The sequence below is a fragment of the Vespa crabro genome, chromosome 19 (genome assembly GCF_910589235.1).
Source record: "Vespa crabro chromosome 19, iyVesCrab1.2, whole genome shotgun sequence".
Classification (NCBI taxonomy): domain Eukaryota; kingdom Metazoa; phylum Arthropoda; class Insecta; order Hymenoptera; family Vespidae; genus Vespa; species Vespa crabro.
The window spans coordinates 4,671,414-4,696,341 of NC_060973.1; the positions used below are offsets into that span (position 1 = coordinate 4,671,414).

The 24,928-nt window shown below is 29.3% G+C and overlaps 4 protein-coding genes, 1 long non-coding RNA gene and 2 other non-coding genes across 13 annotated transcripts; 5 read left to right on the forward strand and 2 right to left on the reverse strand.

Annotated features, from left to right (window-relative positions):
• Positions 1-1,009: 1,009 nt before the first annotated feature.
• LOC124430719 (27 kDa hemolymph protein-like) lies at positions 1,010-4,432 on the reverse strand. Of its 3 annotated transcripts, none has more exons than XM_046977694.1 (4): positions 3,778-4,432; positions 1,747-2,220; positions 1,498-1,666; positions 1,010-1,414 (listed from the first exon to the last, which is right to left on the reverse strand). In XM_046977694.1, the coding sequence occupies exons 1-4, from the start codon at positions 3,818-3,820 to the stop codon at positions 1,162-1,164; spliced, it is 939 nt and encodes a 312-aa protein (XP_046833650.1). In that variant the 5' UTR covers positions 3,821-4,432; the 3' UTR covers positions 1,010-1,161. The 3 variants fall into 3 exon arrangements, with proteins under 3 accessions (XP_046833650.1, XP_046833649.1, XP_046833651.1); XM_046977693.1 differs by lacking the exon at positions 3,778-4,432 and adding an exon at positions 3,097-3,356; XM_046977695.1 differs by lacking the exon at positions 3,778-4,432 and adding an exon at positions 3,115-3,355.
• LOC124430720 (calcyphosin-like protein) lies at positions 4,123-8,350 on the reverse strand. 2 transcript variants are annotated; one of them, XM_046977696.1, is made up of 5 exons: positions 8,214-8,350; positions 7,171-7,324; positions 6,438-6,615; positions 6,148-6,357; positions 4,123-6,046 (listed from the first exon to the last, which is right to left on the reverse strand). In XM_046977696.1, exons 2-5 carry the CDS (start codon positions 7,320-7,322, stop codon positions 5,945-5,947), a joined length of 642 nt encoding a protein of 213 aa, XP_046833652.1. In that variant the 5' UTR covers positions 7,323-7,324; positions 8,214-8,350; the 3' UTR covers positions 4,123-5,944. The 2 variants fall into 2 exon arrangements, with proteins under 2 accessions (XP_046833652.1, XP_046833653.1); XM_046977697.1 differs by lacking the exon at positions 8,214-8,350 and adding an exon at positions 7,883-8,008.
• Trnad-guc lies at positions 4,987-5,058 on the forward strand. Its single transcript has one exon. It is a non-coding gene; the product is annotated as a tRNA-Asp (tRNA).
• On the forward strand, positions 5,308-5,378 carry Trnag-gcc. The gene has a single exon. It is a non-coding gene; the product is annotated as a tRNA-Gly (tRNA).
• On the forward strand, positions 7,331-8,799 carry LOC124430721. The gene is made up of 4 exons (XR_006943836.1): positions 7,331-7,868; positions 7,941-8,107; positions 8,204-8,361; positions 8,534-8,799. It is a non-coding gene; the product is annotated as an uncharacterized LOC124430721 (long non-coding RNA).
• A 663-nt stretch (positions 8,800-9,462) lies between these two features.
• On the forward strand, positions 9,463-12,816 carry LOC124430725 (endoplasmin). Its single transcript, XM_046977702.1, has 4 exons — positions 9,463-9,626; positions 9,712-9,798; positions 9,955-10,561; positions 10,644-12,816. Exons 1-4 carry the CDS (start codon positions 9,581-9,583, stop codon positions 12,289-12,291), a joined length of 2,388 nt encoding a protein of 795 aa, XP_046833658.1. The 5' UTR covers positions 9,463-9,580; the 3' UTR covers positions 12,292-12,816.
• A 352-nt stretch (positions 12,817-13,168) lies between these two features.
• On the forward strand, positions 13,169-24,891 carry LOC124430830 (constitutive coactivator of PPAR-gamma-like protein 1 homolog). 4 transcript variants are annotated; one of them, XM_046977934.1, is made up of 17 exons: positions 13,169-13,312; positions 14,061-14,489; positions 14,578-14,750; positions 14,840-14,953; positions 15,023-15,169; positions 15,273-15,639; positions 15,713-15,964; positions 16,047-16,430; positions 16,523-16,661; positions 16,747-16,872; positions 16,955-17,072; positions 17,170-17,470; positions 17,793-18,037; positions 18,616-18,744; positions 18,803-18,903; positions 19,056-19,197; positions 19,727-24,891. In XM_046977934.1, the coding sequence occupies exons 2-16, from the start codon at positions 14,279-14,281 to the stop codon at positions 19,195-19,197; spliced, it is 2,949 nt and encodes a 982-aa protein (XP_046833890.1). In that variant the 5' UTR covers positions 13,169-13,312; positions 14,061-14,278; the 3' UTR covers positions 19,727-24,891. The 4 variants fall into 4 exon arrangements, 2 of the variants coding, with proteins under 2 accessions (XP_046833890.1, XP_046833891.1); XR_006943860.1 differs by lacking the exon at positions 19,727-24,891 and having other exon boundaries at positions 18,791-18,872; positions 19,056-19,099; XR_006943859.1 differs by lacking the exon at positions 19,727-24,891 and having other exon boundaries at positions 18,791-18,903; positions 19,056-19,084.
• Positions 24,892-24,928: the final 37 nt, after the last annotated feature.

The following is a 24,928-nucleotide window of genomic DNA, read 5'->3' on the forward strand; positions in this document are numbered from 1 at the left end:
ATTTATATTGAAATATCTTTATAAAAATATTTCTATTAACGAGAAAAATAATGCGCGAGATATTTTTTTAAATAAATATATAAAATTTCATTTCATTTATATTACATTATTACTCTGTGACATTTCACTTGTATTAACCTTGACACCAAGTATGGAAGTATATATATAAGCATACATTTGTGTGTGTTAACACATGAATATCTCCTAATAACTAGTACTTTATATAAATATAAATTATCCCATGTTAATAAAGTTAATATCTTAATTTAATAATTAGTGTTAAGAATTTCATGCAATATGAATATACATTATTTTCTGTTGATACATTAAATTATTACTCATGATTGCTTAAAGATTATTTCTACTAGTAATATAATTGTTATAAAAATATAGTCACAATATCAAACAGTATATGAAATAATATTTATTGCAATAATCGTTTTTTATTGTACAATAGTCAAATGACTTCAATATAAATATCTCTTTTCTTAAATGAAGTACTTTAATTATACTTTATACTTCTTAGAGTTCAGGTGCATTTGTATATGTATATTTATCTGCTTATAGATAAAATTTATCGATGTATAATTTAAAAATTTGCATTAAGTGTAACATGTTAAAAAAATTACTGTTACAATTACAAAACACAATTAATTATTGTAGAATTATTACATTACATTTATAAATGGTATTTTGATAAATAAGTAAATGCAAATAAGAAAATAAAATTTTTATCTAAATAATTTATTATATATATATATATATATATATATATATATAAGACACAAATATAAAGTACAAACACTTTGTTTATACATTTCTTCATTTATGTAAAAATAATCATTATTAAGTTTTGCTGATACTTATACGAGTTTTGTACAATAATATTTTCTTATAAAAATTAGGCAATTTCGTTGTCGTAAAATGATTTACGATAAATCAAGATAAACTTATCTTATCTGTCTACCTTTAATTAACACAAAGGAGAAATATGAACAATAAATATTAATTTTCAATGAAAGATTAATTATATATATTTTGTATTTTATAATTACTTCACTATATAATTTTATATAGTACTTTTATACAATAAAAAATCACATAGTTCAATATTGTTCTAACTGACAAGATTTCACATCAATAAAATTTTTATTTAATTTGCTATGTGAAAATACGATGCATAAATTGTAATAAAAAAGAAACAGCAATCATTGTTGGAATAGATGTCATAATCGAAGAAGAACTTTCTTCTTGTACTCCAGTAACAGCAGCACTCCGAACATTGACTAATAATGTTTCACAAGGTGTTACTTTTTTAATGAATCTAAATATAGATTCCACTATATTTCCAGGTGTTGGGTCTGAACATTTTTCCAATTCTTTAACGATACAATGTTGTAGATTATTCATATCCCTGATAATTATAGAAGAATATATATATATATATTTGTTATATTATATATAAGATAAATATAATATTCAGATATATCTACTTACCTGCATTCTTTATCATCAAATATTAAAGATGGCAAACTTTCAAGTGTAGGCATTGCACCAGTAGTAGGATTAGCTGTAGGAATATAACTACCAAATGTAGTATTGAAACAGTCTTGAATTTCTTGTTGCTTGGATTGAAAACAGTCTGGTCCTCCTGCTGCTATGAAGACTTCAAAAGAAAATAAGAAACATTAATTGATATTAATATATATATTTTAAACAATCTTATGCACATAAAAAAATACATACGGGCGATTCTATCTCCTTCTTTATAACATATAAAGTTAAGCAGAGATTCTGTGATATTTAGAATAATTTTTTTATTTTCACGCTCTTTTTGTTCAAGACAGGGTTCAATGGCAGTAGTAAAGTTATTTACACATGTTTTAAGAATAGAACTCCTCCGGCAATATTTTTTGAAAACTTCATCTAATTCGCCTTTAGGTTTGGCACTTTCCATTTCTGCATTTAACTCAGTCATGTTGATAAGCGATTTAAGGCACTTTTCCATTTCTGTCTGGGCATGTTTAGCATTCTGAAATGCATTTGGTCCACCATTCTTTCTGCATTTCTGTTCAAAAAGATTTGCAGCTTCTTGGATGCTAGGCAATGCCGAAGTATTTAAATTATTGATCTCAGAAATATTTATGATACTAGATGCTTTCTTAAGTATATCATCGCCAGATGGTAAATTTTCCTGCGTATTACCATATCCAAGAAAACCTATAATAAATAAATAATTTTTCTATATTATAATTTCTATATACTTATAATTTTGTTCAATACTAAGGAGCTTTTTTATTGCATAATGATAACAAATAAGTTAATTACTGATAAAAATATGCTTGCTCTTTTTTTTATCCGAATAAAACCTATTATTTATTGAATGTATTTTGCTTTTATGTCTGTATGCATAATTATATAGTCGACAAAAAAAAATATCGTTAGGTTAATTCTACTAACAAGTGACTTGCAAGTCACACTTTTTAATTTGTTCATCTGGAAATAAATGTTGATATTTTATTTCATGATTTGTTTTCTTAAACGATTAAATATCTTTATTGTTCCTACTTATCAAAAAGTGAAAATACTAATTTTACTACCAATAACTTCATAATGTTAGCTATTGGTAAGATTATATAAAAAAATATAAAAAAATATTAAAAAATTTGCAATAGCTATGATCCACAAGTATACATACATATACATGATATAGATTATAATTACTGCAACAGAGGTATAATATAATGTAATCTACGGACTTTGAAACCGAGTTTTTCATCAACTGTTGCTGATGAGTGTTTATCTGTTCATGCAGGAAACAAGAAATATTTCGATCGTTTAATTATAATACGATAAACATATTTTTTAAATAATTTTATTTACTTAATTATGAAATCTCACGAATAAAGTTATAATAATCGTTTATTATTAATAAGAGTTTGCACCGAACATATACAATCATTTTTCACGAGGTTAGAGGAAAAAAAACAGGAAATAAAAATTATTATGTACATTTAATGTTTATTTAAAAATGATAATAATAAATCTATTTAAAAAAAAAAATAATAATATTAATTATATATTTTATTAGATTACTGTAGAATATATCAGTACGTTGTCTTTTTATAGTTTTGAATCTCTCTTTGTGACTCATAGAATGACAAAATGGAATTGAATCTTTTGTGAAAAAAATTTGCTGATGCTTGACTAATCTATACCAACATAAACTAAGCCAATAATTAAATTAACTTCGATTTAAGGGTAACACAAAGACGTAACACTTTTGACGATTCTTTAATCTTATAAACAAACTTCTTGGTAATCGGAACAACACATCTTAACAACGCGAAGTTGCTTAATCAGATCAAACTCCATATAATATTATCGATACTTATTATTTAAAAATAAAAAAAATAATTGAACACTTCGATTATGTAACTACGCAAATCAACATAATTTTCATAATCCTAACAATCGTTCAAATTGAAAAGAAGAACAAATTTTAATGAACCTAAAAAACTATTTGAATGAAATGGATGATAAAAAAAATATATATATATATATATTTTTTATTCTTTTCCAATGAAAAAATTTTCCTCTTAAAGCTTTAAAATCTATTTTTTAGAGTGGTATTTTAAAAGATAAAGTACAAAAAATACTATTTCAAATGCTTATAAAGAATAAGATAAGGAGTATCACAATGGGAAAAAAAGCACATATATCACAAGAAATTTTTTTCTTTTATATTTATTTATTTATTTATCTTTTTTAACTTACCAAAGAGTAAACAGACTACGGCAATTGCAGTAGAATATTTCATTTTCACTTTCGAAAGAATAATAAAATTTGTTAATAAGGGCTTCACAAACGTGCACGTATTTACGTAGAGATCTTATTATCAGAAAAACTTAAGGACAGTTCATATACGACGAATTGCAGTTAAGATTTTTTTAACTTGAAAAGAAACCTTCACCTATGCACCTTGATATTTTGTTTTTGATTTAGCAGAGAGCGAGAGAGAGAGAGAGAGAGATAAAGATAGAGACAGAAATAGAGATAGAGAACACTTCACTGTGTTGACGATTAGTATGCACTGTACGAGAGATGAGTATGCTATTATTCTTATTTCTTTTTTCACTTGATCGAATAGAGACCGATGTTTTTTTTTTTTTTGTTACAGAAAATATGCCGCTTGTGTCACGGCCGCGATCGAAACATAGCCGATGAAAGAGAAACGAAGAGAGACGCGATACGTATGTACAATAAGGTCATCAAGGTTCGATTGAAAATAAAGGAATAGACAAAGCCAGAATGAAAAGAGAATGCAAGCGAGCGAGCGAGCGAGCGAGCGAACGTGTGTGTGAATGAAATGAGAAGTAAGGAGGGGAAAAAAGAAAAAGATTCGAGAATAAAAATGCCGCCAAAATTTAAACAATCACGGTTACTATTTTATCTCAACAATGAGATGGAATAGCTTAGCGAATAGTTTATATAAGTTCTCAACGATTTTTATTTCCCTCTCTCTTCCTCTCTCTCTCTCTCTCTCTCTTTCTCTCTCTCTCTCTCTCTTTCTTCTCCTACTCTTACAACTCAGCCCCTCTTTTTAGCTTTTTCTTATTTTTTTTATTTTTGCTTTGTTTGCATTTTTCTCATTGACTTTTGTACTTCTCTTTGATATTTATCTATGATATAAAAGTAATCTTGCATTTTCTACACGTCTACACATTTCTTATTTTTAAAAATGTTACATGATACTTTTATTAAGACTACAAATGGTATATTGTTTATTGATAACGTGAAATCGATTATAATGTATCGTTGGAATGTATATTATATATAAGTGAACAAGAATTTTACATAAAAATATAATAATTAATTTAACTAACTAAAATTAAAATTAAAATTAAAATTAAACTAAAACTAAAATTAAAATAACTGAATAACTAAAGTATAAATAATTTATAAATTTGGCGCTTGACAGAAAAATCCTAGGTAGTACAGTGGCCAGTATCCCCGCCTGTCACGCGGGAGACCGGGGTTCGATTCCCCGCCTGGGAGATTTTTTATTTTTATTTATTTATTTTTTTATTTTTATGAACGATTATTACACCAATATCATCAATATCATCACCATTAAAGTTTACAAATTGATAATCCCAACAGCAGTAAATACACCGACGTTGTGTAATTGTTTAATTATAATAAAATGATTGAATTAGAATATTTTATATTTTCTAAATATATGAAAATTTGAAATCTAGGTCAATATTTTATTACAGTATACTCAAAATAAGTATTTTCTTCCGAGCATCGGTGGTTCAGTGGTAGAATGCTCGCCTGCCACGCGGGCGGCCCGGGTTCGATTCCCGGCCGATGCAAATCCTTTTTTTTTTCTTTTTTTAATTTTCCTTTAATAATTATATTTGTTTACATCGTTGTTAGAATATTTATTTTATTTACCCATAAATACACACAATATAATTTAATTAATATTTATTCGCATAAGTAAAAAACAAAAACAAAGAAAAGAAAAACTAAATTTTATATTTAAAATATGGATTATAGGATTTGATATCATATGCACACGTATATAATTAGATTGGTCCCTGCAACCAACTTTGTCGAACATTGAAATAGGACAACATAGTGGAATTCGAAATATCGAAATTATGTATATACATCAAAATTATGTACATTTAAATGTACATTAAGTATAGATGTATCATCACATACAACGTTATATAATTATAGTTTTATAACATTTGTATATAACACCAATGCTCGATAATTTCTATGAAAATTGCAATAACACGGTTGGAATAATCTCTGTGCGATTTCATCCTAAGATTTGTATCGTTTTTCAAAATAAGATTATTTGAACAGAAGCTCGCGTGTAACGTGCTTTAGTTTATTATTAGATAAATAATCAAATGGAGTTAATCTTTTAAAGCTTATAAGCATTGCGCATCATTAAATCGAAATACGCATCGTGATCGATACTCGCACTTATTGCACTATAGTAATTCATAAATTCTTCCGCAGTGACCTGAGAATTAAAAGAAAAAATTAATTAATTAATTAATTAATTAACTAATTGATTAAGCGAAAGAGGCAAGAATATTGTAATTACTTATACGAAGAACTTACTATTCCGTCTCTCGTTGCGTTTTGTTCTAGATTTCCAAGAAATTTTTTCAAAATACTTTCCTCGCTCTCCTCGCCACTTATATAACGTGGATGACATTTCACATTGTATACACCTTTTAAATCGTCTATTGTTATTTCTCCGTCACCAGTTTTATCTAATTTTTGAAATGCCTGTTCGACAACTTTTTTTCGATTTGAAGACATTGTAGGCTACGAAAATAATAGATTTATACAAAATCGGTTCAGCAATTAATATGTTCAATTTTTGTAATACTCGAAAGGATTCTTACTCTCACCGCGACGATGAATTCATCGACGCTGAGATTTCCATTTCCGTCGGTATCGAATTTTTGAAATATCTCATTTATTTCATCATCTGATATTTCCAAACCACTCTCTTTCAAACCTTTCGTAAATTCCTCCAAGTTTAATTGCTTATTGCCGTCATCGTCCATACGACGGAATATTCTGAAGACGGTAGAAAAAAACATTCGATATTAATTCTTCTTTGTTTTATTTTACTTTTTTTTTTTTTTTTTTTTTTTTTTTTTTATCACGATGATTGCAAATTTTTTTTTGACAGATCAATTGACGATTCAAGGAAAAGCGTAATACGAAAATTTATGCTACACATTTTGCAGTAATAAGCACTCCTAGGAATATTAAATAAAAGCTTCTAGTAACCCTAGTAATAAAAGCTCGGATGAAAGAAAATTTTCAATATTATTATAGATACTCCATTAAAGAAAGAGTTTCATTTATTATAATGAGTCTAGGTTGCGTTATAGAACAACGACGGATGAATCATTTCGATTAGAGCAGGAACAAAAAAAGAAGATAAAAATACCGTTTAGTCATCTGAAATACTAAATAGGAAATCTCGTGGGTTTTAATCCTTGTCGTTGCATTAAAATATCTGTCGGTTATTTTAAATGATACGATTTTTGTTAAATCTGCAATTTTTTTTTTTTGATAATATAATTAAAGAGAAAACAAAATCAAAAGTTATTAAATGTAACTTACCTGCCAAGGCCGAGAATACCATTGGCACCTCTAGTTAGGCAGAGCAAACGTAACTTCTCGATAGAATCCGTGGTTGTATGTATGGCCCTCTGGGCCTTATTAATCATTTCAGTCTCTTGCCTTGTAGTCGCACTCTGAGGTCTGTTGAACATGTCTGGAAGAGAGGGAACGATCGTGTGAATCATTGTGACTCAGATAAAGAACATGAAGGAGGGAGAATATAACAAGAGAAAATAAATTCAGTTCGACTGTGTAAATCGAGCCTTTAAAGGATTTTCGTGATGTTTTCTTTTTTCTTTTTTTTCTCTCTCCCTCTCTTTTTTTTGTTTTTATATATTCAAACATAACGTATAACGTATATATTATATCGACGTATGGTTATCTTTGTGTAATATGCGCGATAACGTACGATCAATAAGTATCCTTTCGTTTATTTATTTGTTGGAGAAAATGTGCTCTGAAAATAGAATCGAATAGTAAAAATGAATAAGAAAAAAAAAATAATAATAGTAAATAAATAAATAAAGGAAAAGAAGGCAATGAAATTTTTATAAAATTGTTAATTTGGATTCGTTGAGAGATATCGATAATAATTGAGAATAGAAGTAATTCGGGGTGATAAGGAAAACTGAAAAGTTTCTTTTTCGAATAGATTTAAATTAAATCGATAGAAAACAATATCTAACGACAAATACTACGTAAGACAACTCACAATATATTTTCTTTCTTTTTTTAAACCTCTATTTTTCTTTCTTTTTTTCTTTTTTAAGGAGGTTTCAGATAATTTATAGAAGTCACATCAACAAATGGAAACGTTCGACTCGAAGGACTGCCGGGGTTAGACTAGTAAACAGCAGATAGTAGGAAATGATTCCTTAAATATTTAAGAAACGTTCAATGTCAGTCGTCTTGTTTTATCCAAGGATAAGTTTCCTATGTAAGACAATATATGTCTAATCTGTCTGATATATATAATCTAACATTGGCTTTTTCTTCTTTTTTTTTCGATTCCACCAATTAACGATCGGTGAAGTTCGACTCACCAAAATTTTCAGAAAATAATGTTTCCTCTGGCGAACGGAAGTCGTCTTCGTCTTCTGTTTATCGATCGCTATGATCGTAATGGTTGAAAGTTATAAATGACTAAAGGGAAAATATAAAATGGGTAGTTTCTCGGAAGAAGAGCGGAAGGTAAGTGACAATGTTCGAATTCATCGACGCGTATCGTCGCATCCTATAGTTCAAACACACATATTGCTCGAGTAGGCGCGCACGCAGAACGGCTACATTCTCGCATGTTGCTTCTACTCGAAAAGGAGCTTTGTTTGACATGTGTGGTCTATAACTATGTGTACGCTTGCAGGTCTTTTGCCGATGGAAGACGTATCCATAACGACGAATGTGTCACAACACGCATATTCGTATGAACAAAAAAGAAAGAAGAAAAAAAAGAAACAAATTTGTCGAATTTATATATGGGATCATTTATCTATTTGCTTCACATTTTTCTTCTTTTTAGAACTTCGAATCTCTTTCTAAAGTAGTTTCATTATTCTAATAACAATTATTTGGATTGTGAAGTATTTTTTGAATAAATAACATGATCATTTTTGTTATTAGTGGGTTAGTTTATATATTTAATTTTTGATACTTGCTGATAGATATACATACCTTACATTACTTATAGATGTATTTGACTTAATGTAGATGTTAATTCATGACATAAAATATTATAAAAAAAAGTAATCGATACGTTGGTATTATATTTTTATGTTTTTAACTTAAATCAATTATAAGTAATCCATGATTTGCATAAGATCCGATTACTATATAGCAAGAAGAGATAATGATATCAATATTTTAATTAAAAAATTATATTATCAACACACGATAAATTATATTGAAAAGTTTTCAACAGTCCAGTTGAAAGTTATTTTACCGACAGCTGCTAACTTCTTAACACACACATGCCGATAATAAAGAGAATATTTTTTTCCTTTCAATTAAGTATAATAAAGCTTTCTCTTATTCCTTAATATTTAAATCATTTTCAAAGAACTATTGAAAATAATTCCGGAAATAGTATATATTTTCAATTTTCTTTAACAATTCAATTACTTCCTTAAACTGAACATTCTCGAAATACATAAGTAACGACCATGTATTCCCGAGCGACGAATTAAAATACGACATTTGGAAGAATTGCCAAGAGTTTCTCTGTGATTGGTCTATTTCTATTGCGTGGTCCCACGCGATTGGTTTTTGATTATTTACTTCTCTTCTCTATATGATGATGTCGAGTTGGATTCTGTGACAGTCGGCGAAAAATAGTGGTGCGAAGCGTTTGTGATATATTTGGTAAAGCGTCATCGCTTTAACTAATATTCTTTGTAGAACTCGCGCAATAGTTATGCAAAAATTATTCATATTTTTAACGGCCCTGATACTTTTAGCAGGTAATTTTTATATTTAATTAAATTAAAAATATATTTAATGGCCTTTAAACAACAAGATCTATAAGTTTTATTTTTATTTTCTAAGGGCTCGTTAGGGCTGAAGATGAAACAGAAGATAAAATTGGAACTGTAGAAAAAGATCTTGGATCTAGTCGAGAAGGATCACGTACCGGTAAGAGTCATTTATATTTTATACAGTTTTATATAATATGCTTTGTGTATTCTTTTCTTATTCTATCCTCACCATCATTTACAAATAAATTAATTCAATTTAAATTGAAACAAACATGCACATCCTTTTAATTTTTAAATCACATATCGTTTGCAGATGATGAGGTTATTCAAAGAGATGAGGAACGTATAAAATTGGATGGATTAAATGTAGCTCAGATAAAGGAACTTAGGGCTAAGGCAGAGAAATTTACGTTTCAAACAGAAGTTAATCGCATGATGAAACTTATTATAAATTCACTTTATCGTAATAAGGAGATCTTTCTCAGAGAATTAATATCTAATGCATCCGATGCTTTAGATAAGATCAGATTGTTGTCCCTTACTGATAAAAATGTTTTGAACGCCAATTCTGAACTAGCTATCAGAATAAAGGCCGATAAGGAAAATAAAATATTGAGCATAACAGATTCTGGTATAGCCATGACCAAATCTGATTTGATCAATAATCTTGGAACAATTGCTAAATCTGGTACTGCTGAATTTTTGGGTAAAATGCAAGATGTAAAAAATGCACAAGACATGAACGATATGATTGGTCAATTTGGTGTTGGATTTTACTCTGCCTTTTTGGTTGCCAATACGGTAGTTGTCACTACTAAACATAACGATGATAAACAATACATTTGGGAATCTGACAGCAGTAGCTATAATATCGTTGAAGATCCTAGAGGAGACACACTTAAGAGAGGAACAACAATAAGGTAAAAACTGAAAAAAATTTTTTTATTCTTATAAATTGTTTGTAACATATAATATGCAGGAAAAATTTCTTTTATATTATAGTTTGCACATGAAGGATGAAGCATTGGATTTCTTGGAAGAAGATACTGTTAGGAATTTAATTAAAAAGTATTCCCAATTTATTAACTTCCCTATCTATCTTTGGAATAGCAAAGTTATACAAGTGGACGAAGAAGATGATGAATCTAAACCAAAAAAAGAAGAAGACACTGAGAAAGATACAGAGGATAAATCTGAGGAAGAAGAAGAGGATGTTAAAGTAGAAGAATCATCAGAAGATGAGAAGAAGACCAAAAAAGTAGATAAAACTGTTTGGGATTGGGAACTTTTAAACGAATCTAAACCAATTTGGACTTTAAAACCGTCAGAAGTCGATGATAAGGAATACAATGAATTTTATAAAACATTAACAAAAGATACGCAAGATCCTTTGGCAAAGATCCACTTTGTTGCGGAAGGTGAAGTCACATTCAAATCTCTTTTATTCATTCCTAAGGTCCAGCCCAGTGACAGTTTTAATAGATACGGTACAAAAGCAGATAATATTAAGTTATATGTTAGGCGTGTATTTATTACCGATAAATTCACCGATATGATGCCTAATTATTTGTCCTTCATACGTGGTATCGTAGACAGTGACGATTTGCCGCTTAATGTGTCGCGTGAAAATTTGCAACAGCACAAATTAATTAAGGTCATTAAGAAAAAGCTTATTAGAAAAGTTCTAGATATGATAAAGAAAATTTCGAAGGAAGATTATGAGAAATTCTGGAAAGAATATAGTACAAATATTAAATTAGGTGTTATTGAGGATCCTCAAAATCGTGCCAGATTATCGAAACTTTTGCAATTCCGTTCTTCGACTCAAAAGGGAACTACTTCATTGGCGGATTATGTATCGCGTATGAAACCTAAGCAACAGCATATTTATTATATTGCTGGAACTTCTGAAGCAGAGGTAGAGAAATCTCCATTCGTTGAAAGATTGAACAAAAAAGGATACGAAGTTTTGTATTTAACAGAACCTGTTGATGAATACACTATTTCTGCTTTTCCTGATTTCGATGGAAAGAAATTCCAAAATGTCGCCAAGGAGGGTTTCCAATTGGATGAAGGTGAAAAAGCTAAAGAAATACAAGAACAATTACAAACAACGTTCGAACCTTTGCTTAAATGGTTGAATGATATTTTGAAAGATCATATCAGTAAAGCACAGGTCTCTGAACGTCTAACAGATTCACCGTGTGCTCTTGTTGCGAGTATGTTTGGATGGACAGGAAATATGGAAAGATTAGCGATCTCCAATGCTCATCAAAAGTCTGATGATCCACAGAAAACTTATTACTTAAATCAAAAGAAAACTTTAGAAATCAATCCAAGGCATCCACTTATCAGGGAATTACTACATAGGATTCAAGTTGATCCGTCTGATCAAACTGCAAAAGACATAGCTATAATGATGTTTAGAACAGCAACTCTTCGATCAGGATATATGTTGAAAGAAACTGCTAGTTTTGCTGATAGCGTGGAACAGCTTATGAGGAAAACATTAGGTATTTCTTTGGACGAAGTACCAGAAGAAGAAGAAATTCAAGAGGAAGATACTGTAAGTTCCACAGAGACAGAACAAGTAACAGAAGTTGATGCGGAGGAGGAAAAAGAAGAGGAGGAGGGACATGATGAACTCTAAACAAGTGCAGCCGTGTATAATACAAAAGACTTATTCTAGTTTTTCAGCTATACAATGTATAGCGATATTGTGCACTCTATTGCCGTTGCAAATGTTATTGCAAACTTATAAACCATTTAGATATGAACAGCATTATGTTAAAATGATAAAATCCGAGATTTTTTATGATTTATAGCACTACTATCATCTCGAATAGATATGTGTATTTAATGGAGGATGATTACACATATATATTATGCTCTTTGAAAAAAAAAAAAAAAAAAAAAAAATTATACCACAAAAATATAATTCATTCTCATCAAGAAATGAGATGCAATTTCTATTTGGATAAAAAGTTGAAAACTTTATTATGTATCTTATTCACTTAGTTTGATCTTCCATTTTATTTGTAGTATCTTACAAGAAAAGAGCATTGACTGAATATTATTAGTACGGTATGTATGTGACATGTGCGTATGTCTCTCTTTGTATACGTGATATATATTGACAAAAAAAAAAAAAAAAAAAAAATTAACGAAAGACAAACATATTTTGTTTATTTTCTCACATTCCTACAGTGTATAACTTCATGATCTATATTATAAAACTCAAAAAAAATATATATTTCCATTTTATTATTATACGTAAAAATCAGGTTCAAATAAATATCTAATTTATGAATATAAATATATAGATATATATAAGAATATAAAAATAAAAGAAAAGAAAATAAGACATTATTTTGTTCGACAAAATACAATTTTAATTATTTTAAATAAATTTATAATGAAAAACTAAATACGAAGAGGAAAATAAAAGATTTTCAAATGATGTTACGGAATCGACTTCCGGCCGCCATCTTTACTTACTCGATTCGAAGCACCAATCTTATTTGAGCATTCTCATGAAATCGGGACGTAAAGTGTAAGACATAGGAGCGCGGTCAAGTGCTCATTTCCGTTTTCGAATCCTACGTCACCTACTCTGAAAGCCCGTGTGTTTTGTGTTTCTTTGGGGCCATGATGATTCTCGCTAATTTAACGTAAGTACTTTTAATCTAAAGCAAATCGAAGAGTAATCCTGTTAATAAGGTGATTTCGCGCGGTCTCGTTCGTAAATAAGAATTGGTCACGAATCCGCGCGAATACCTTTCATTTATCTTAACTAGTAGATTAATATAAAGGATATATCCTTTGGTCTTTCGCCATGCCGGTTTATAGGATCCTTCTTTTTTTCCTTGAACACGCTCCTTTCACAATGGAATCATTGAAAATTATAAATTTCATCTAAATTGATGTTTATCGCGTCAAAAAATTATCAATTTATTTCTTAGACACTATCGTAAGTGTATAAACTTTCCTATACTGGTATAAACAAAGTAAATGGCGTCGACATATTTCGTTGTTAATTGTGACAAATTTTTTTTCTCGAGAGTTCTCTAATAAAGAAGCAAACTTGAAAATCTTTGTATTTTTTTTTTGGGACACCACGCGACCGATCATGTTTATTATATCCTTCTTTCATCTTCATGACGACGTATAAATAATGTTCAACAAATTTCTGCACGTTAATAAAAAATTCTTGTGTTGATGTGTTTGTAACCTGTCAGACATAATTAATGCATAATGAATTTGAGTCTTGTAGTATATTATATATTAAAACGAATAAATGTGAAATTTTACTTTGTGTGCGTGCGTGTATGTGTGTGTGTGCGAGTATTTGATTGAAGATGATGTCACATCAAATTAAATTTAAATAATTGATTAACCAAGTCTATCGTTCTCTTACAGATTCAAACTGTTGAATTTGAAACTACACTTCTTGAAGTCATAAAACTAATAAAAAATTTAAAAATTCAATTCAAATTGGAACAGCTATTATTATAATATAAGTAGATACAAACAAACAAAAAAACAGTAATATTACTATATACAAAAAAAAATACAACAAATAATAAACATACATCATAAACTTATTATCATAAAAAAAGAAATAATATCTTTGAAAGATGGGTATTCAAGACTTGCAAGCTTTTCTGGATAGTAATTGTATACCAGGTGGATCGGTATCGGTAGATTTATTAAAAATAGCACGTACTGTTACTCAGCGACAACGCAATCGTGTTTGTAAAGTTTTATCGCCACATTCAACTGCAAAACTAAGACTAGTCCTTGATGGAGAATGTTGTTTAGATAGACTCTATGGCGGTTATTTCTCAGGTCAGTATTTGATGTTTTTTTATATAATAATACGATCCGAAGGTTTAGTTTAATTTATCACTTTGAAACTAATGTGATTTTCTGATAGATTGGGCTTGTGGCGGACAATGGAATCGTATGGTACAATTTCTAGCAGTGCTTATACAAGCAACAGAAATGTCAGGTTTAGAATTAGCTGTCTTTTTTAATGGTTGTTTTGAAGCTTCTCGTCGTGCAGACTGGGTTCAAAATCAGTTGCAAGTGAGGATCAAAGTAAATAATGTAAGTTCTGCCTTTATGGTATAATATATTATTTTTTTTTTACCTTTGTTAATTATATCTTTGTTAGAACAATTGTGTCATGTTTATAGGTCATCAAACATATTACAACCAAAGGAACTCCACCACCAAAGATTTGGTGGACACCACCTGTATGTTTAAGAACCAGTTTACGTATGGCGCTTAGATATTTTAATGTTGCAGTTGTAAGTTGATTATTTATATCAAGTATATGTAATAAAAAGTAAAAATTAATGCAGTTTATATAACTGTAGTTATGCAGTATGGATGATCATCATCAAGAAGTCATTGCTTATTGTCGGGAAAATAATTTTAATGGTTTAATAGCCGATGATGCTGAGTATGCTGCATTTGATCCACCTAGATACTTCTCTTCAGAACAATTAAAACTTACATATAAGGTTAGTATAATGTGTGTGTGTGTATATATATATGTATATATATATATATATATTAATTTTTTGTTATATATTTCATCATATGTTTATTATTATATATTTTAAGGGTTCCCTTGATACAAAAGAATATATAATTCCTGAACTTTTAAAAGCCTTAAATATCCCAGCAGATAGACTATGCTTATTGGCAGCATTACTTGGGAATTATATCTTAACGGAAAATAATCTTCTTGACTTCTACAAAAAACTAAATATAAATGCAAACACTAATAAGACTAGTATTGAACAAACGATAAAAATAATTGCTAATTTTGTTAGAGAACTTCCATCTGTTGAGTTAGATGTAGTATCGCAGAAAGTATTTGGATCTCTATCTGATCCAAGGTGTTCCAAATTAAGGCAATCTGTACAGTACTATATAAATGGTACAAAAGAAGGATTTTTACATTATAAACCCGTAAAACCAACTAAAGGTAAAGTAGTAATATTTTCAAATTTTATATATACATATAATAGAATGTGTATTACAATAAACATATTTTACAGCTCACAAGATAGATTCCAAGCAAAATTTACAAACACAGTCAAACTTATCTGATGGACCATCAACTTCAGAGGGTGATAGTAGTTTGGAAACTTCTAGATTTGCTTCTGAAACGTTAGAAAGTGAACGTGAAAGCTTAAATGCGTACAAGCAAGCAACGGCAAATGCAAAGTCAGCACCACAGATAGTGATAGATCCACCTGGTATCCAAGGTCATGGAGATGCTGAAAATGCTAGATCTGAGGAGGAACAAAGTGAATATCAATTCAATGTTATATCAACCAAAGTATATTTTTATATTTATATATGACAATTGAATTTATTTAATTCATTCAGGTAATGGTCATGCTATAAATGGTACTCATAATCTTTTAATAAGTTCATCAAGTTCAAGTAGCAGTTCCTCGGCTACATCTCCATCGCATGCTACTACAGATTCAACAAAACAAATAGAAAAGACAACTACTAGTATTCCTAGTACAGTACCAGAAGTTATGCGTACAGCGTCTGAAAGACATCAGAAAGGTCTAATGTCTCCTCACATATATCAAATTCTTATAGCTGGTGAAATTAAATTGCCAGTTCTTTTAGAGGATGAAAATCACAGAGAATTTCCCTCTATTCATCTGATTTATAGACCAGTAAGACAAATGGTATATGCAATTCTTTTTAATTTACACCATCGGATGTATTTAGCAACTAAAAGTAAAGAAAAAGGTGGTATGTATATATACATATAAATATTATTATATGTGATATAACATTTATATATGATTTAACATGCATTTGTTATATTTTCTGAACTTTTGTAGATAGTGAAAAAATTGAAGTTCCGGACGTAATAATAAAGGAATGGGTATGGTCGAAGTCGAATCCATATCAAACTCCAGAATTAGTAAAAGCAGAACAAATTGGTTGGGGTGTTCCAACAATTCAACGTTTGTGGTTTGGGTTAGTTTCTCTTGTTAATTATATATATATCACAATAATTATTTTATAAGTGTTATTTGAAAAATCTGTATTATTTTATTTATAGCACAGGAATAGATGATAAACGTCGCCGATTAAGAGGATTTTTGACTTGCATGAGGTCAGATACACCTCTTATGTTAAATACGGCTTATGTACCTCAACATTTTTTAGTTATGGCTTGTGTTTTACGGTGAGTACATATGACGTTTTAAAAGCTGATTTATTGTATGTCCGACATTTTTTCTTTTTTTAAATTTTCTTGTTTTTTATAGATACATTATGTCTTTCTCTGATAAAATAAAAATTTTGCGACGTCAAGAATTAGATGCTTTTATTGCACAGGCCTTTTCTCCAGAATTAATGAATGCTCAATATTTACAGGACTTACAGGTAATACAACAATATTGTTCATAGTGTAACATATAAATGCATCTGTGATAAAGTATCGTAAATTTAATTGGAAAACAAAAAAATAATTATTTTACAGCTTCCTTTAGTAACTTCTCGTGGTGTTCAACTTGCAAGCTTATTTATGGCAGGTGTAGAAACTGCTCTGTTAGCAAATGATGCTTGCGGTGCTCCAATACCTTGGCTAATGTGTTGTCCTTGGTTATATTTTGATGGAAAATTATTCCACCATACATTAGCACGAGCTACTATTGCGAAAAATTTATTAGAATTATGCAGTGGTCATATAGAACGTGTTGTAAAAGTTGAAAGAATGAGAAAGGCTGTACTTGAAGGGATCAATGTCGTGTTTGCACGACCACCAATGCCTATTGCACCAGGTAAAAATTTTATTATATATCATAAATTATATTATTGCCTTTTTACATTCGCTATTCATATATATTTTATTTATCTACTGTATACATCCATTAAATTTGATGAAAATCCTCAAAAAAATAATAGATGTCGATAAAACAATTGATCCAAAAAGTACGGGTACTTAAAGTCCTGAATCTCAAAATTGTTATAATTTTTATAATACCTTTTAATAAAATATCTTTTTCTAATATAATAATATAATTTCCTTTTTCTCCCCATTGAAATAAGTATCAAATATATATATTAATGTGTAATTGATAAAAAATGCAATATTATTTACAGGCATTCGTGTATCAGTACCTCAGAATATACTACCAGCTGGCTGTACAATTAATGATGGGTTAATTCGTGGACGAGGTAATGGTACAATGCCACAACGTGGTCTAATGCGTCGCCCTATACCTTCACGCGGAGGACAATTGGAGATAGCTGGTGTTGTTGTTGGTCAATGGGGTCCCAATTATGGTCAACCTGGTCGATTGCCACAACCTATGCAGGGACATCCTCGGGGACGGCTTCCACCTCAGGTAGGATATACATACAATCGCAGTCTAACTACGATCCAATATCATTGTTTATACGTGGAAGAAGATTTTCCTGAATACGAATCTTTGAATTCTTCTCAAAAAAAAATTGAAGGGATTGCATAGATCGTTGTTCTCTATTTTGCAAATTTAATTTTTATTTAAATATTCAGAGAAAATTATTAAAAAGTACATCATGGATCTCTGTTTTTATGTTTTTACATAATTTTATTATAAACTATTTTAACAAAGGTGTGCTTTTCATATGTAGTACATACAATATTAAAATAAAGACATCTACATTATATCACACATGTATCTCAATTTGATGTATCTTATTACACAATCATTTTTAACTGTTGCTAATTAGTTATGACTAATTATACAAAATTTTCCTTATCATTGATACAAATAAATGACAAAAAATTAACAAACAATTTAAAGGTAAGTGTTATACGTAAATGCTTTCTCCAAAGAGTCTTCTACAAATCTCTTCAATGTAAGAAATCAGAGATAAAAAAAAAAAAAAAGAGAGAAAGAAAAAAAATTGAGATATTAATAATACAAGTAATTTGTTGTAGGTTACTTCAATAGGTGGTTTGAAGTATGGTTTACCCCGTGCATTCAATCCAATGGGAAGGCCAACTTTTCCAACACGCGGAAATAATCGTACACAAATAGCCGGACGCGGGAAGAAGACTCAGATGAAGGTATTATATTCCTAAATTAACTCTAGTTTCTAAAATAAATGTAAAGCTTTATTTTTAGGCAACCAGTAAGAAAAAAACTACTATAAAGAAGACTAAGGAGTGTGATAAGAAGGATAGCAAAGGACGAGGTATTAATGTGGATGGACTAAATGATTATATGTACGTTATTTATAGACCATGTTTTTTTTTTTCTTTTTTTTTTTCTTTTTTTTTCTTTTTTTTTCTTTTTTTTTTTTACAAAAGCACAATATACATGCACAAACACAGATTCATATACATTCAGAATGTAATTGAATTATTTGTTATTTCAGAGATCCTGTAACAAGTATTAATACAACAAAAGAAGTACTGCCAGTACCTGGTCAATTTGATGATGCTGTGGAAAATGGTAAAACCGTCGAGAAGGGCCAGGGAGATGCACCACTTCCTACACAGGTAGTGGCTGAAAATTAGGTATTTATAATAACCACTTTTTCATGGACTTTAGACACTCCCGGATGCGACTCAAGACTGCAATATCCATATATTCAATCGGCAATTGTGCACTGTGAACTTTTGAAAAACTAATAATATTTACTTATAATGATATTTCTATATGTATTCTGAGAAAGTATTTTATAGTCGTACTCTGTAAATTTAATTTGAATTACAAAGATTAGTATAATTATTGCAATATAAGAATAAATATTTTTTTTTTTTTATTATTATTATTATTATTATTATTATTATTATTATTATTATTATTATTTTTTTGTTTTGTCTTGTTTCGTTCTGCTTTGTTTACTTTTAAATGTATAGAATCTCTCAGTTGTATAAGAAAGTTAACGATACGGTAATTTAAAAAATGATCAAGAATTCTCATATCGAAAATCATATATTCATTATGTCAAGTGTCCAGTGCACAATAGCTCGGTGTATCTATCTAAAGCTCTAATGGGGCCAAATTATTTAACTAATGTAAGTGACAAGACGTCTTTTTAAGGCGTCTCAAAGAGATATAGAAGATGGCATAAAGAATAACCAATTTTTGACATATACTATATGATGTCCTCACTGCCAAACATACCACTCTATGTAAGATAGAAGAAAAAAATCGTGCTTGTGCTAACGAGCATCTTTGCTCGCAATACCATGGGATGATGAACTCGACTGATTAGTGTATGCGTGCGCTAATTTTACTACTGAGAACAAGTTGTCAGCTGCTAAGTATTTAATTCTTAAGAAGTGTGATTATTTTTTTTACAATGAAAATATATATTTTCCGGTATTATATGAAATGCTTGCTTTGATGATCTCAGTAACCTAGCCTTTGATAAATGAATTTAAATTTAATGAAGGATATATCATGAGATGGTTTATTGACTTTTATAAGTAAATAGAAATAAAAGGTATAGGATACTGAGATGATTGTTTGCACATGGAGACTGATGCTTTTCATATAGGTAAAATATATATTTATATATGATTTAGATTAGATTCCCATAGCGTATTATACGTAAGTTGTGAATGTGAGATGTATGAATGTGGACATATACTTACGTAGAAGAGATTTATGAATGCGGTATTTATGATAGTGTTGGGGGAAAGTGTGGGAGAATGATGTATATAAGTGGGGGATGTTAGGTCATTGCATATATACGTGTATATATTTATATATATATATATATATAAAATATAAGTCTCTATATATGTGCACAGGATGCATATATATATAAATATACACACATTATATATACGTTTATATGCAATCAAAATTATATATTTACTTGCTGTTGCATTGGAACTTATATGAATGAACGTACTCTATTGAATTGGAACGTTAAATGTAATAGTTTTTCTATTACACGTACGTAGCTTTTAAGCTAGTTATTAATTATAAGCGAACGAGTTTTTTCAAGAGATTAATAATATTATAAAACACGCTTTATATCTTTAGAAGATATGTTGCATTATAAAGAAGAAAAAGAGCAATGAATTGCTTTATATTGATGACATTTTTTGAACGACATAGTTTCTTTTTTCTTTTTTTTTAAAAAAAAAAAGAAAAAGAAAGAAAAAAAGAAAAAAAATTTTAATTTGAAGTTTTCTTTCGCCCCTTTATATTAATTTTTATTAAGTGTTTGGACACACAAAACTCATTAAACAATGATCAATGCAAAATTATACGAGTGTCGCTTGTTGCTGTTAAAATAAAAAAAAAAATGTACTTGAGGTAGAAAAATCAATCAGATAGTATCATATAACCCAAGTACAAAAATCCTACACATCTATTGTCCTCCACACATTTACTATATTTAATGATATATATCATTTAATTGTACATATGAATAGTTATACTAGAAGTAATTGTGCGATCAATGTGGTGTACATACAAAATCCAGTTGCATGTGCTTATCATGCACTGAGTTAGAGAACATGATTATGTTATAAATATATTTATGAGTAGAATAGTCAAAAAGAGGGACATTCTACCAAAGAGCAGTGTTTAAGATGTGTTCTTTTATCAATAATGAAAGAATGGTGAGAAACAAGACAGCACGACAAAACACGATTATTAAATAAGGTGAGGCAAAAAGATGTGTGTCTAAGTGCAGAGAGATAATTAAAGCGAATAAGAAAAACCATTTATTGAGATAATATAAGAAGAGACGATAAAATAAAATGTTATATTTTTGTAGATTTGTTATTGCGTAAAATGCATTAAGACAATGAGAAACTTTATATAATTTGAATAGAATGACAGGGAGAGCGAGAGAGAGAGAGAGAGAGAGAGAGAGAGAGAGAGAGAGAGAGAGAGAGAGAGAGAGAGAAAGAGAAAAAGAGAGTTGATGAGCCTGTGGGATAAAATAAGTAAGATCTGGAAAGACAGATGTGTTTAGAAAAAGTGCTTTGGATGTGCATATTTAGAAATGACATCCATAAGTAAGCATTGCCGAAAAAAATCCCATATTCTCCTATATCTCTAACTGTTTAACTCTGATTTTTGAACAGCTTATAGAGATAGGAGAGAATGAATAACAGAAATGAATTATTATACAATGTCAGCTTCAACGTGCGCTGAGCATCTGCGAATAATTAACAGTTTTTCCGATGCATTTTGAATGGCACACACTTGCTTGATTATTAAACTAATAAATGCGTTTATAGGTATATTTTATGACATATAAAATCTTACAGTTTCCATTAGCTAATATTATTTTACAATTGCAATGTAATGTATTGAGACATATGCATTACCACATTGTTTATCGCGCGCGCGAATTACAATTTTTAAACGAAGAATATTAATCATTACAAGTGACACGTACTAGAAGCAGACCTTCTGATCTGACAAACCAATTTGAGAGTAAATGCCACTTTACGCTTTCGTAAAGGTAGATGATTTTCTTTCCAAGAAATCAATCTCTTGATACCAGATACAAAATGTAAATGACACAATGATGTACACAACATAATCAGTTGCTGCTGCACTGATATGAGTATGCAATATAATAACATGAAATAATTTAATAAATACGAAGCAAATGCGGAAATCCATATTGAATACAACAGAATAGAAATGTCGGAAAAAAGAAACTTGCATAAAAGCATAATCAACGTTAAAAGCAGGGGCGTGTTTAATGCGTGCCTGTTTTTCGTTGTATAAGTAGAAAAAGGGGGCCCACAGAAAATGTCTATGATACAACATACCATTTAAACGAAAACAAAAAAACAAAAAAAACATACGAATAATCTACTATATTTATGAAGTAACCATCTATAATGACCTTTGAACATTGTGTGTTGTGATAACAGAAAATTAATTATACACAAAGTATAAGACTAACTTGGTATCTCTGCTAGAGTGACAAATGCTTTTGAGAAACGGTCGATGGTACGAATTACGCGATTAATGTCTGCAATCGATATTCAGACGAATTAAAGTAAGACTCGTATTTTTTATGGCTGTTTTATTCTTACGTTAACATCATATTTTTCTAGCGCAGATTATTGTCGCGACAGCCAGTAGGATTTCACAGATTAGCTTACTTGTATCACTAATATAATTATGCTCCTGATTCAGAAGAAAACAATCTCTTTTCTTTTTTCTTTTTTTTTTCTTTTTCTTTTTTTTTTTTTTTTAATTTTTATTTTTATTTTTATTTATACTCAGTAGGTCTCTAGATATCGTTGAAAAAAAAAACAAGAAAAAAAATGAAATCATTTAATTTTTGCTTACTTTATTAAATGATTACCCAAAAAAAATAAAAAAAGGAAATATTATTATCCTATTTTTCGCGTATTATAATATATACACCATGATGGGCATTGAAATATTGATGTTTCTCTTATTCTCTTAATTTGCTGTAGGATTGTATGAGTAGAGTTGCAATTTCTAATTGTAATTTAATAAATAATAATAGACAGAGAACAACTTTAATTAGTATGTTCCATTCGTAAATTTTAAGTTTTCTTATGTCATAGTTTTTGCTTACATATGCAATATTGAGATATAATAAAATATAGCGAACACGATATACTATAATAAAATAAAATAAAAAAAATTAAACACTTATTGATGTAGCTGAAAATGCATGTGGGCCCCATCATTATATATTCTTATTAAATATTACATAATGTATATTCTGCTATTATTTCTCATAGCTAAAAAAGATACATGCGCATATGCGAGGTAACATGTATGTTTGATAATCATTAGTATGTTTATTTTTGTTTTGCTTTTTCTTTGTATTTAAAAAATGTAACAATGTTTATATACATAAGCGCATGCCGCAAAGTGGTGGATAAAATGTTTTTTCGATTATGTCTAACGCGTAATATAAATTATGGGGTTTTTGCTATTTTGGATTTATCAAAGAAAACTATAAAAAGTTAAAAGATCCTCCTGAAAAAATAAGCATGCGCTGCTATATTGTTAGTAATCAATTAATTTTATCTTTATGGGTCGGTGAGTGGTTTCTGTTTTATAAAAGCAGTGACACTAATTTCATATATTTAAATTTGAATATGTAATGTTGATATTTGATGAATTGCTTGCGTTATATTTAAAATATTATGTCATTGCTAAACAGTGTCCGATATAATACTAAGTAGGATTATGCTTCAGTGATGGCAAATATAAATAATAACATCGATTCAGCGAAAGCTACATTTCAGAATGAATTATTCATTTCTAACTATTAAATACATATTTAAGAAACATATAGCGATTATTGCTACATAGCCGACCCATTTAGTATCTTTGCATTTATATAACACAATAATATTGATGTATTCTTGTTGAATTATTCTATCTTGTAACTTAATATTATAACATGTACCCCATTCATGTCTAGTGTCAAGCAGAGCTGATTCTATGCTTTTGCTAGCCGAAGAACTGAAAACTAAGTACAGAAATTTAAGTAATCACGTTTGTATGCTGAAATTCTGATGCTTTTCTGTAATTCCAATTCAAAGGATAAAGTGAAATAAGAATCAGTGCTGACGAGAACACAAGGCAATTAAAAATTATTATAAAGCTAAAATCACATTTACTACTTTAAAAGTGAATACATATTTGGGAAGTAGGAGATAATAATTATATAAATGTAGTGGCAACTCTATAATACTACAAAAAAAACAATGTATACAATGATTATTCGAAATATTAAAATGCAAACGCACTTTGATGGATGTTGTAACAATTTAGAATATTCAAATTACATTAATATTTGCTTTGTAAATCTGCGCTCTTTGGAGTATGCCGCTCTGCTAATCAAGATTATATTTGATGCATCAAAACAATTTCTCAAACAAGTAAACATTTTTTATGGCAGAGTGGCTCTCGTCTCCACTGGCAGATATTTTAAGTTCATTTCTTTTAAAAATATTAACCATATAATTTTCTTGTATAATGTAACTACACAACACACACACGCAGAGAATAGAATGATAAGATACATAGATCCTCCGTTGGGTTAAAAAAAAGCTTTTCAACATAATGTATGGTTCATATAATGAAAAATTGAACCTTCAACAAGTTTTGTAAGAAAGCTCTTAGCACGAGAGGTTCTTGGATATGGTTGGCTGACATTTTCGAAAGTTTAATGATTTATTGAAACGTGTTGTCATGTCTTGAATATAATTAAAAGAACTATAAAAATTCTATTAATAGCATATCATTGTTTTATATACCAAATATCTA

Coding starts and splice junctions, on each gene's coding strand:
- LOC124430720 (XM_046977696.1), bottom strand. CDS start 7,322: ATGTTCAACAGACCTCAGAGTGCGACTACAAGGCAAGAGACTGAAATG. Junction 6,616..7,170: donor GGTATTCTCGGCCTTGGCAG/GTAAGTTACATT, acceptor TACCGTCTTCAG/AATATTCCGTCGTATGGACG. Junction 6,358..6,437: donor AATTCATCGTCGCGGTGAGA/GTAAGAATCCTT, acceptor TTATTTTCGTAG/CCTACAATGTCTTCAAATCG.
- LOC124430719 (XM_046977693.1), bottom strand. CDS start 3,154: ATGAGTCACAAAGAGAGATTCAAAACTATAAAAAGACAACGTACTGAT. Junction 1,667..1,746: donor AGAAGGAGATAGAATCGCCC/GTATGTATTTTT, acceptor TTTCTTTTGAAG/TCTTCATAGCAGCAGGAGGA. Junction 1,415..1,497: donor TTTGATGATAAAGAATGCAG/GTAAGTAGATAT, acceptor TATAATTATCAG/GGATATGAATAATCTACAAC.
- LOC124430830 (XM_046977934.1), top strand. CDS start 14,279: ATGGGTATTCAAGACTTGCAAGCTTTTCTGGATAGTAATTGTATACCA. Junction 16,873..16,954: donor GTTATGGCTTGTGTTTTACG/GTGAGTACATAT, acceptor TGTTTTTTATAG/ATACATTATGTCTTTCTCTG. Junction 17,471..17,792: donor ACCAATGCCTATTGCACCAG/GTAAAAATTTTA, acceptor TATTATTTACAG/GCATTCGTGTATCAGTACCT.
- LOC124430725 (XM_046977702.1), top strand. CDS start 9,581: ATGCAAAAATTATTCATATTTTTAACGGCCCTGATACTTTTAGCAG. Junction 9,627..9,711: donor GGCCCTGATACTTTTAGCAG/GTAATTTTTATA, acceptor TTATTTTCTAAG/GGCTCGTTAGGGCTGAAGAT. Junction 9,799..9,954: donor TCGAGAAGGATCACGTACCG/GTAAGAGTCATT, acceptor TATCGTTTGCAG/ATGATGAGGTTATTCAAAGA.